This window comes from Peromyscus eremicus, chromosome 8a (assembly GCF_949786415.1).
Source record: "Peromyscus eremicus chromosome 8a, PerEre_H2_v1, whole genome shotgun sequence".
Classification (NCBI taxonomy): Eukaryota; Metazoa; Chordata; class Mammalia; order Rodentia; family Cricetidae; genus Peromyscus; species Peromyscus eremicus.
Genome location: NC_081423.1, coordinates 69,536,118 through 69,548,871, shown reverse-complemented (window position 1 = coordinate 69,548,871; position 12,754 = coordinate 69,536,118). Strand labels below are relative to the sequence as shown.

At 39.2% G+C, this 12,754-nt stretch overlaps 1 protein-coding gene across 1 annotated transcript in view; it reads left to right on the top strand.

The window, feature by feature from the left end:
• Vmp1 (vacuole membrane protein 1) overlaps positions 1 to 12,754 on the top strand; it is a 101,348-nt gene that overhangs the window by 73,680 nt on the left and 14,914 nt on the right. The window contains exons 9-10 of the mRNA XM_059271428.1: positions 3,911 to 4,027; positions 9,437 to 9,498. Of these exons, the coding sequence (XP_059127411.1) occupies positions 3,911 to 4,027; positions 9,437 to 9,498 (179 nt within the window). The remainder of the gene's footprint in view (positions 1 to 3,910; positions 4,028 to 9,436; positions 9,499 to 12,754) is intronic.

Below are 12,754 nucleotides of genomic sequence, written 5' to 3'. Positions count from 1 at the left end.
ACCCAACTATACCCAGCTGCTATCACTTTTACTGAGTATAAATTTTGTCAATCACTCATGTTATTAATTGAGCTTATTTGCATTCAAGTATTTCATCACACAATAATGGCTCTAGATCTGAAAGGCTTGATTCAGCAAGAACGAAATAAATAAAATTCATTATTCCTATGAAGAATTAATAATGAAATGAATTAGTAAGTCTTTTTCAAGAGTTCCAAGTATTAACAGGAAGATTCATATAAAATCTGACTTGACATTTTAGCTCCTTTTTAGGTTATGACCGTTGCCTTGGAAGCATGAAGAATTCAGTTGGGATTCTCAGAATCATAAAAAGCCAAGGTAGTGGCAAGATGGGAGATGGAAACAGACAGATCCCTGATACACATACACACGCACACTTAAACCAAAATGTCCATATGCCTAAATTACTGTTTTTGATCCTGGAAACATTAGAGGTCTTCATAGTGTACTCCTCTTTTTTTGTTTTTGTTTTTGTTTTTCAAGACAGGGTTTCTCTGTGAAACAGTCTTTACTGTCCTGGAACTCGCTTTGTAGACCTGGTTGGCCTCAAACTCACAGAGTTTAATCCCGAGTGCTGGGATTAAAGGCATGTGCCACCACCACCTGGCATGTACTCCTTTCTAATCCAGTCCTCTATCACAATAATATAACGAATATAAAAAGGTGCAATGAGGCTTTCCTCACAAAGACTGATAAGCTTTAGGATGAGATTTGTGATAAACAGATGTGGAACACAGCTGTAGCCCAGCACTGAGTGGACATAGGAGGATGAGAAGTTCAGCGTCTGTCTTGGTGACACAGCAGGCTTGAGGTTTGAGGCCAGCCTAGGACACATGAAGCCTTGTCTCCAAAAGCAGCTTGTGAGTTGGTGAGATGATTGAGGAAGTAAGTAAAGGCACTTGTGGCCTGAGCTCAACCCCCAGAACCCAAGTAAAGATCAAGACGATAGTTGGTGTCCTAAAGTTTTCCTGACACTCACATGCATGTGTGCGCACAAACACACACACACAAGCATAAAACATTTTTGCAGTAACAAATATAGTGCCTCCAACATAAATGCTCATTTACTTTTATTGTGATTTTTATCGGCTTTTATCAATTGCTACATCCTAGGAATAAATAAATAAAAGGAGGTGATAGCACATACCTGTAATCTCAGCATTTGGGAGTCTGAGGCAAGAGGATAGCTGTAAGATAAAGACCACTCTGAGTGAGTTTGAGGCCAGCCTGGTCTACATAGTGAGTTCCAGAACAGCCAGGGCTACATAGAAAGACTCTGTCCATCAAAACCAAAACAAAACAATAAGAACAAAAACCAAAGAAGTGTCACCCTTGGGTGTGTGCTTAGATGGTAGAGTGTTCTTGCAGCACAGGCCAAAAATTAAAGGGTGAAAGGAAGGAGCTGGAGAGTGAACGTGAAAGATCCAGAAGAATGAGTAGAGACATTTGAAATACAGGGTTAAAAGCCAGGTGTGGTGGCCTCGCCTTTAGTCCCCGAATTTGGTAGGCAGAGGAAGGCAAATCTCTGTGACTTTAAGGCCAGCCTGGTCTATACAGTGAGTTGCAGGACAGCCAGAGCTACATAAAGACCCTGTCTCAGAAAAATTAATAAAATAAATCTTCAAAAGTTAAGCCTGATGTGATGGTACACACTCTTAGCCCAGGCTCTCAAGGCAGACACAGGTGAATCTCCGAGTTCGAGGCTAGTTTGATCTACAGAGTGAGTTCCAGGACTACACAGAGAAACTCCCTCTCAAGAAAGGGGGGAGGGGAGAAAGAAATACAGCATTAAGTGAAAAGTGCTATGGGTAAGCTGAGGAGCCTATTGGATAATAATGTTCTTAATTTGAGGCCAAGAGAACAGGCTGAGCCATGTTGCCTAGGTTCAGATCTTTTTCATAGGGGAAATGCTTTAATCTGTCTAACCATTTTTCTCTGCAAAATGTGTATGATAGATTCGTGTAGCATGTGGGGTTAGGTGTGTTGGTGAAGCAAAGCCCTTAGAACAATCTAACTAGCCAAAGCACAATTTAAAAATTATCTCAGTATTCCTAAGAAAAATGAACTACCTTTCATTTCCTGAAGCAGAACGCTTGTATTCACTGTCACTCATTCGCACCTGTGTGGTGGAAATTCACTCCTCCATTCTGGGCATTATGTCCAATTAAGAGTTAACATACATTTAAAGATGAGTGGGCTGTCTAGGAATTTTATCTAAGATGTTTTTAATTAAGATTAAAAGGGCACTTATTAGTTATTTTGATGTCAACATTTAAACTTAAGATAAAACTCCTTGGTGAAAGCAAATTTTAAAGCAATCTGTAGGGCTTTTTTCTTTGTTTGTTTGTTTATGTTGCATTAATATACATGGGTGTTTTGCCTGCATGCAGGTCAGTGACTGGTGTCTGCAGGAGCAAGAAGAGGACATTGGATCCACTGGGACTAGTGTGACAGATGGTTGTTAGCTGCCATGTGGGTGGCCATCTGGAAGAGCAGCCTCTGAGCCATCTCTCTAGCCCTGAAGTCAAGTAGTTTAATTCTAATTGTCCTCTTGATTTATTTAATTATAACTTCAGAAAACAACAACAATAACATGCATGTCTCTAGTGGCTTGATTACCCTTTTCTGAGAGTATCCAACTAGAGTGAAATATTCAGCAAGTTAAAAGTGCAATGTGGCCTCTGAGCTCTGTCCGCACTAGAGAGGAGGTGAGCCTTGCACAAGAAATCTGAGTGTAGAGTCCAAGCACCTCTAAAGGAGGAGCACTTGAACCCTCAGTCACCATGGCAGTGTTCTTAGAAGACCATATGTGGCAAATATTTTTTTAAACCGGGCTTTGCTTTTGGAGTTCAAAAATAAAATTATATAAATTAATTGACTTATAAATGGCCCAGCCAACAGTCAGTACTTCTGTGGGAGAAAAATAAATGAAATCCCCAAAAACAGTTATGATTTCTTTACATTTTACATGAAATTGTTTAATGTGGGAATGTTTAGAAAGGTGTGTATTGTCAATCACTTATTTGTCTAGGACAGAGTATTCAAGACAGCTGAATCAGTGTGCTTTCATAGCTCCACCCTTGACCTTCTTTTGAAAATATGTCACGTGGCCCCAAAGCCTTAGGCTTTCTTAAAATTAAGTACAAATAATGAATTATTTTTTGAGACAGGATCTTACTTATTTATCCTAAATGCTACAATTACAGACATGTAGTGCCAACAGCTAATAATGAGTTTTTAAACGTGAAAAAAGTCCATCAATAAATGTAATTATGGATTTAACATAATGTTTACTGAAGATATGAGCTCTTCTAGCTCATTGTGTTTGGGGTAAGAATTTATTTATAACGTCTTCAATAATCTTAGACTGCATTCATACCTTACCATAGAAAACAGCCACCAAATGAGCGGAAAGTCTACTAAAAGGAATTAAGTTTCTGCAGATCCATGGGTTTATCTATTTCTTATGGGTTAAAAACTGTGTATGGGGTGCAGTTTAGTTAGCTGTGATCTCATAGAAGGACAGTCTACGGTGAATATGAGACCCAGCTTAGGGACTCAAGTTAGAATTCCTACCTAGTCAGGTGGGAGATGGTTCAGCAGTTAAGAGCACAGGCTGCTCTTCTAGAGGTCTTGAGTTCAATTCCCAGCATCCACATGGTGGTTCACGGCCATCTTAATAGGACCTGATACCCTCTTCTGGCGTGCAGTTATATATACAAGCACTCATATATAAAATATAAATAAGTAAAATTAAAAAAAAAAAGAAAAGAATTTCTACCTCTTCTTTTGAACATTGTCATACACTGACCAGGGAACCTAAATTAAAGTTTTCCTTGAATTACATATGCAAGTCTTTTTTTTTATTTCTTTTTCTCTCTTTCAACAGATTCCAAATCCTCTGTTTGACCTGGCTGGAATAACATGTGGACACTTCCTTGTACCGTTTTGGACCTTCTTTGGTGCAACCCTGATTGGAAAAGCAATCATTAAAATGCATATCCAGGTAATTATAGCAGAGTCACTGCCTAATGACCTGATGGAACCAAGGCACTGGTTGGTTCCTGCTTCCATCAGTCAGTTGCTACTTAGATGATAAAGCACGCAATTTTAGAAATATGTGAATTCCCTTGAATCCTCTTCTTTTCCTTCTTCCTTCTTGCTTCATTTTTTGTTCCATGAAACTATCCAAAACTTATAAAAGTAGTATTCTGATGTGAGAAGATGCGTATCATTTTCATATACACAGTCACAAAAATGTATCTCCTTCATGACCACACATGAAGGAGTGCTGCCTGTCATTGGTTCTTCCTTTCCTTCCCATGCTCTGCATAGCACTTCTCTCAGCACCAATATCCTGTACTGGAAACCAGGCAGTTGTTAGTGCGGGGAAGAGACAGGTGCCTGAGGAGGTGAGGAAATGCTGGCTGCGGTTAGAGAAGGAGACTCTGCTAGCCCCAGAGCCACTCTTAGCCCCCCTTTAAGATACCCACACATAGAAAAAGGCTAAGAGCCTAAGTGAGAGAGAAATGCCTGTGTCCTGGACTGTAAACTCTCCCATCCAAGGACAAGTCTCACTGATAAAAATTAACCTGGAAAGAATGTGTTTTTAATCAGCGTGGCTTGCAGCAAGTAAGAATTTACTAAAAGAAAGTTAAGAACAGTGGAATCATATCTCTGAAAATAAAAATCTATCCCCAGTGATTCTTCCTAACACCTCCCTGGCTCTGGCAATTAAAGAGGAGAATGAGGGACTGAAGAGATGGCCCAGCAGTTAAGAGCACTGGCTGCTCTTCCAGAGAACCCTGGTTCATTTTACAGCACCTACATGGCTGCTAATAACCACGTGTTTAATCCCAAGGAATCTGACATCTTCTGGCCTCTGTGGGCACTGCATGCACATGGTACACATACATACATGCAGGCGATACACCCATTGACAACGAAATCAATCTTTTAAAAGGAGGGGGGGATGCCAGGCGTGTTGGTTCATGCCTTTAATCCCAGCACTCACTGAGAGATCAAAGCCAGCCCTGTCTACATAGCTAGTTCTAGGCCAGCCAGAGATACATAGATCCTGTCTCCAAAAGGGGGTGGAGGGGAGATGACAGGAGCATGCCTTTGAGAACTGTCTTCTGCTGTCAAAATGGTCATTCAACAGTCAGTGATACCTTTTTCCTCCTTCAAGGTGTTTATTTCTTCCCACTTGTATTAAGTATTTAGTTTAATGTCAAGTGTGGTGGTGCACACCTTTAGTCCCAGAACTCAGGAGGTAGAAGCAGTTGGATCTCTGAGTTTGAGGCCAGCCTGGTCTACATAATGAGTTCCAGGACAGACAGGGCTACAGGGGTTGTAAAACCCTCCCAAAAAGTATTTGGTTCTGTGAACACAAGTTTTTTAGTACTGCAATGCTACTTACGTGCTTAATATATAAACACTTTATGAAAATTTTAAAAAATAAATATTTTATTGAATAATAATATTTTGTAATATTTCTCAAGATAGTTTTTCTCTCCTTTTTTTTTTTTTTTTTTTTTAGGGGCTAAAAAATACTAACATAGCTTTTGAGTTGTAAATACTTAAGTACCCAGTCATTTCAATTCTTACAACAGTTTGTCTCATAATCTGTGTTGTTTTATGTGTTTGAATGTTTTACCTACATGTAATGTATGTGCACTATGTGTATGCCGGGTGCACAAGAAGGCCAGGAGAGGATGTCTCGTGGGTGCTGGGAACCAAACCCTAGTCCTCTTCAAGAGCAGCAAGTGCTCTTAACTACTGAGCCATCTCTCCAGCCCCATATTCTGTAAATTTATATCTGTCTTATTTTATTCTTCCTTAATATATTAACTTTATATTATCATAAATTTTTGTTGCAAGTTTCTTTTTTATTAGTTCTTTGGAAATTCTGTGCAGTGTATTTTTATCCCAGTCATCCCCTCTCCACCACCTTCCATACACAACTAACTTTATATTATCTTTTTTTTTTTATTTTTAATTCATCGAGTCCAATTTATGCTGCCCATGTATGTATTCATAGATATATGGCCCTTCCCTGGAACGTGGTAAACCTACCAGGGGCCACAGGCTTAAAAGAAAATTTTAATGCTAAGCACCTTTCTATAGCTATATGTGCATAGCTTATCAGACCTTTCGTTTCAGAAAAGGGGTCAAAACTGGTAGATTTTTAAACATCCCAAGAAGATTTTCTTCTAAGATACACCAATTCATGTTTTTTAATGTTGTACTTCATACTTTAAACTCAGTGGAATTCTGGGATAAAGGAAGTACTCTGAGTACAATTGTCACACTTGGAGTGGCTAATGAGTAAAAACTGTCCCTAAGAATGCTAGTGGCTGAATTTGAACCCGGCTCAAGTTGCGTATCCTTTCTGGGGCTCCTTCTTTTGCCTTGTCTTCACAAAGTTGTCGATATAATGACGGCAAGTGAATGGTTTACTGTCTGCTGTTTATCAAGACCATTGACAGGTATGAGGTAGTTCTGCAGATTTCAAAGAGAGCAAACGTATGTTTAGAAGTAAAAAGGCTTGCCTTCAGACCTGGAATTCAAAACAAGCTCCAGAAGTTGAAGTTTGTTCTCTACTTACTATGTAAAGACAGAAGGAGGACAGTCCATTTGTGTTTCTGAAAGGCAAGAGTCTGGGTTCCTTTACTGACTGTGGGAAATGTGTACTGTGTTCCATTGTACATAGTAACATGTTTATAAAGGCATGTCACTTGATGTGAATCCAGACGTAGCTTAGGAGAACAAGCCTTTCTCATTCCTTGAGTAGGCAGTATTAATGAGTAATATAAACATTCTGGCCAGTTCCAAAGTCCAGGGAAACACCCACACACAAATTTTTCTGTGCGCTACTAAAACCTATCTTCTCATTTGCTTTTCTGTCATCCTTTTTTATTCTCAGCTTGACGTTAGACAGCCTTCCAATAACTTATTTTTATTAATGTCTTTCTGTCTGTTTCTTCCTGGAAAAAGTTGCCATCAGCACATCCAATATGTTCGGTCAGAATTTTCCTATTCACTTCGTAGATGCAACTTCTCTGCTTGGAGCGGGATCCTTACAGACATTGTCTTGCTACCAAATGATGAAGAAAATTAACATGATTGTCTTTGTTCATCTTACTTACGTACCATGACTATAGTTTGTTTGTTTTTTGTTTGTTTGTTTTTTGCCTGTCTGCATCCCCATGAAAGGAAAGACACACATATGTGGATTCTGAGTCCCAGAAATGTTTCTTCCTTGGATCACTGAGGTTTTTTTGTTTAGTTTTGTTGGTTTTCCAAGACAGGGTTTCTCTGTGTAGCCCTGGCTGTCTTGGAACTCACTCTGTAGACCATGCTGGTCTCAAACTCAGAAATCTGCCTGCTTCTGCCTCTTGAGTGCTGGGGTTAAAGGCATGTACCCCCACGGCCTGGCTTTCACTGAGGTTTTCTAACACTGATAATAGTCTCTGGCATGTAGTATGCACACACTAACAATTTGATAACTGGTCAGTTTAACCTTTTGGCCACCAAGGGCACCTTCGCAATGCTCTCTTCTTGGTTAGCTCTGGCACCATTAGTTCCCTCTGCTCACATCCTTTACCCCTCACAGCCCTTTCCCTGTTTCTTGTATGCAGATGAGTGGGAAAGACATCCAGTGGTCTGTGCCTTGCGTCTATCTCTAGAATCCCCACTCAGACCACCAGCCTTGAAGACTGAGACATGTGTTCTTAAATGGCTGACACATTTTATGTCCTACCCAGCACAGTGAATTTTTAAGCTGTTGCATATAAAAAGGAAATTTTGTTTTGTTTCTCAAGCTATGAAGTTGTGCAATTATTGGCCACTGGCTGATTTTGCATTGTTAGGCAATGATGGTAGGGAAAGCTTATGGTGTTGAAATCACTGAAAGTCACACCATTATTTCTGTTGATTAGTGAAAGACTTAAGGCCCCAAATAGCTGGTTTGTGGTGTAGACTCCTATACCAATGCTTTTCCCTCTAAATTACTCTGAGAGTTGTCTTGTTAGGCGGTAATACCCTTCCACCGGTTCTATAACCTTGATGTGTTGCTCTTCTTGCTGAGTTCTGCCTCAGGGCAGCCATGCTTGCTACCTGCCTCACCTCCATAGGGAGCAGGTAAAAGGAAGGCTGCTGGTATTCACTTTATTCCCACCCCTCCCCTGGGTTCCGTTGGCTGGAGTAATCATTTAACAAACAACAACAGAGCACTAAAGAGTTCTTGTCAGGAATTTGGAGACACTCCAGGAATCCAGCTTTATTCATATTTAGTTAGAGAATTATGGTGCATCCTTATAAGCTAAAGTTAAACAGAAACTGTTGAATCCCTAATCAATCATACACTTACATGTGACCTTTCCTTTCCCTGTACTTCTGTGTCACATTGTTGGCTTTTTCTTCTTCTTCCTTTTTCTTCCCTTTTAACTACTAGTGGCATTTCCGAGAGAGAAAGAGAGATCTACCATTTCTAAAAAAGTCAGGAAAGTTCTTCAAGATTTTGAAGAAATGGTCTTAGCTTTGTGTTTCCTAAAAACCCTTAATATTGCCTAATGTTATCCATAATATGTACTTTATGCTCACATGTGTTGAATCAAGCTGAGAATATTTGCTACGTGTTAGTACTAGAAGTTTTTTTTGTTGTTGTTTTGTTTTTCTTTTTTTTTTTTTCGAGACAGGGTTTCTCCGTGTTGTTTTGGTGCTTGTCCTGGATCTAGCTCTGTAGACCAGGCTGGCCTCGAACTCACAGAGATCCACCTGGCTCTGCCTCCCGAGTGCTCGGATTAAAGGCATGCACCACCACTGCCCAGCTTGTTATTGTCTTAATGTCAGATATCAGTATTTTTTAATTAATAGAGTACTTCATATTCACCAGACTAAAAACTTGGAAAGTCTGATGAGGACTCTGTAATCCTAAGCCTGGAAGGTCGGGCTTGTTCAGGTTCTGGGAACTTTGATCTTGTTGCTATAAAACCTTCCTAAAGCAAGAGGCAGTCTTCCTCAAATCTCTGATGTAGATTTAGGCCAGACACCTATTGTTAGAGTAATCAGCTTTGAGTCCATGGTGGGAGCTGTATGGGAACCCATGGCAGGATTCTGAGATGCACAGAGTGGCTTCATCTCCACTCTTTCCTCCCAGTCTCGGGTTTCATGACTCACGTTTTCTCTGAGACACAGTCCTGTATCCTTGTGAAAGACCACAGCTGTGCTTAAGGAAAAGCATCTTTAAAATGCCAACTATGATTTAAGTTCAATGGTTTCTTATTTTAAAAGAAATATTAAAATTACTGTTAGGGGCAGCACATCACATCCTTTTTCTTTTTAGACAATTATACTTTAGAATTACAGGTAGTTCTTTTAAATGACTTTATTTTAACCGGTGTTTTCTTTACAGAAAATCTTTGTTATAATAACTTTCAGCAAGCACATCGTGGAACAGATGGTGGCTTTCATTGGGTGAGTAATTCCTTAAAGACTAATATTAATATTGTGCTTTGAGTAGAGTGAATGTGTGTGGAAGAGTAAGTTAGGATGAAAAATTAAAACGGCTCTGTTTGTGAGGAACAAAAAGTATTTGCCCTATTGTTAGTTATTGAAAAGGCATTCTTACCCAACTGCAGGGAAGAATGAAGCTCACTTTTTCCATTTCTTTGGAAACTAAATACGTATCAGTTCACATAATTCTTGATTTTAAAGAGCTTTGGAGTTAGTGTCTGTGGCCTCTCTTTGTAGAAAAGGCATGCATGTGTCGTTACAGTTTAATGGGGCTTTAGGCCAACTACACAGTTGCAAGTTCTGTTAAATATAAATCTTACATAAAGTTTGAGTATTTCATTAAAGGAAGTGCAGTGGTATGTTATAATATTCTCAAAATTTATCAAGTAGGAAGCTGTTACTTCACTAGAGAAAAATTAAGCCAATAAAAGGGCCAAACTATCCAATGCTTTTGTTTGTTTATTTACTTATTGCAATTTTAACATACAGTTCAAATGATAATGTCACAAAGTCATCAGCTACAAGTCAACAAATTATTAATACAATATATAAATTGTTAATACAACATTTTAACATACAGTTTGAATAATAATGTCACAAAGTTGTCAGCTACAGGTCTATAAAACAGTACAGAAATGCCGATTTTGATTAATTTTCAGCTGGAATCTGAACAGAATCAGGTGTTGGAAATAAAACCAAGAATTGTTGGGGTCTGAGCTTGCATCATCCGTCATGTGTTCTTTGTATTCATTTTTTTGCAAGAGAGAATTTTCTTTCCTTTAGTAGTAGAGTGTGCCGTGATGTAAGGTGTTAGCTTAAAGTGCACTCTGCTTATCCTTAATGTCAGTCTGCACCTTAAAAGTCACTGGCACCACCAAACATTTGTGAAAATCTTTACTATTTAAAATGAGTTGCTACTTGGTGATGAGTTTGTGTTGGTTTATTTTTCTTTAAACCATGTACTATATAGCATAATTACTCTTATGTATTGTGTTTTATAGTAAAAATCATTTTTATAATATTTTATATCTCATTGCTAATGAAATAAGGAAAAATACATTCTTGAGACTATACTAAATAGAACCAAGTATTGCTTTATTAATTCCTAAATTTCTGATTATTAATGTGGAGTATAATTTATACATGAAACTGTAACCTCTCTGGTTTTTGTGCTGCCTGAATCTGTGTAAACAAAATGCTTCATATGTCACTATATATCACTTTCAAAGCAAAGGAAGGGAGAGGTGGGTCCTCTGGTACAGGCCTTTCTTCCCGGCACTGGGGAGGCTAAGGGTGGGTCAGAGTTTGAGACCTTCCTGAGGTACGTCTTTCATGGGGTGGTGGGTGGAGATGGATATTCTTGTCTCCCATTTTTGAAATGTGAGGAAAATATTCACCCATTCTTAGAGATTATTCCACCTTCCTTGAGAAAATTCTGAAAGAACAGACATGTTGTAAGCTGTCATACATGCGTATACATTGTAGAACGACAGTGCTGTGTGGCACCCATTTTCTTCACTTCTCCTTTCCTCAGACTAAACATTGTAGCAGTAATAGTTTCGGCTACTTTTCTCCTCCACCACCATCACCTCCAGCCTGTGGGGTTTCTAGACGGGGGCATTACAGAGCCGCCTGATTCATCTGCTGAAACTGTTTCTGACCTCCCCAACGATCCGTTACACCCTGCCACCATCAGTAACCTTACAGTTTTAACTGGACATGTTACCAACAGTATCCTCAATCCTCTGCTCCTTTTTGCTTAACACCCTCACTTGGTTTCCTTTCGTTCTTGAAAAAAAAACAAAGTAATAATAATAATAATAGAAAAAATTCTTTTTCTCTAAAAAATAGAAAGCCTGGGAATGTGGCTTAAGTGTTTGCCTAGCTTGCACAAAGCCCTGGATTCAGTCCCCAAGACCACATGAAACAGGTGTGGTAGCACATGCCTTATATCCCAACAAGTAGGAGGTACAAGCTGGAAGATTGGAAATTCAAGGTCATCTTCAATTACACAGAGATTGGGGCCAGACTGGCTACAAGAAACTCTTTTTTTAAAAAATTGATTTTCATTCTAATACATTCAAGAGTTACTAGGTTCATATTTTTATTGAATCAGATAGGTAGTGTTAGTTTTCAAAATTATTTTTAGACATGATAGAATTCCCCAATATCTTTGTCTTTTTCACAGGACTAGTTGCAAGGATTATATCTTTAAATAATGTAAGTTACTTAGATTTGGTTTCATTATCAGATGCTAAAATACAGCTTTTTAATATTTTGTCAGTAATAAAAGTATAATCACAATCTCTAATCAAACATGACAAGATTTGTTTTCCTAAGTTTTGGAATAGAAAATTGTTTTTGTTGTCTTCTCTTTTGAGACAGGGTCTCTACATAACCCTAGCCATTCTCAAACTCATAGAGATCTTCCTCTGCCTCTGCCTCTGCTAGGATTAAAGGCCTGTACTGCCAGCCTGGCTGAAATGTTTTTAAATACATGTTCAATTGTTGGTGGTGGCACACACCTTTAATCCCAGTATTCAGGAGGCAGAGACAGGTGGATCTCTGAGTTGGAGGCTAGCCTGGTCTACACAGAGAAACCCCGTCTCAAAAAATAAGCAAAAATGTGTGTGTGTGTGTGTGTGTGTGTGTGTGTGTGTGTGTGTGTGTGTGTTAGCACTGCACAAAAATAAATAAACCACTAAACCAAGAATGAAGGCATGGGTTCATGTAGCTCAGGTTTGTCTGGTACTAGCTTTAAAGCTGAGAATAATCTTGAACACTTTCTTTCTCTCATTTTCTTCCTTTTCACCCCCATCTGTTTCTTTCGCTACACCCACCCCACCCCTGCCTCTCTCTTTTGTAACAAGCTCTCATGCCTCTCTCTTTTGTAACAAGCTCTCAACTGTGTATCATGGCTGGCTTGGAACTCACAATGTACCACATTGGCCTTGCACTCATAGAGATCCACCTGCCTCTGTTTCCTGATCCCTGGGATTAAAGGTGTATGTCACCACACCTGGCTGAAATTACTTTTTTATTATAGTCAGCCCTATTTTTACTTATGTGTGTATGTCCTTGTGAGTAAATTCTAGATGTGTTTGGGCACCAGTGGAGACCAGAAGAGAGTGTCAGAATCCTTGGAGCTGGAGTTACAGGTGGTTGTAAGCTATCCAGCTGTGTGCTGGAAACCCAACTCAGATCCTTTGGAAGAGCA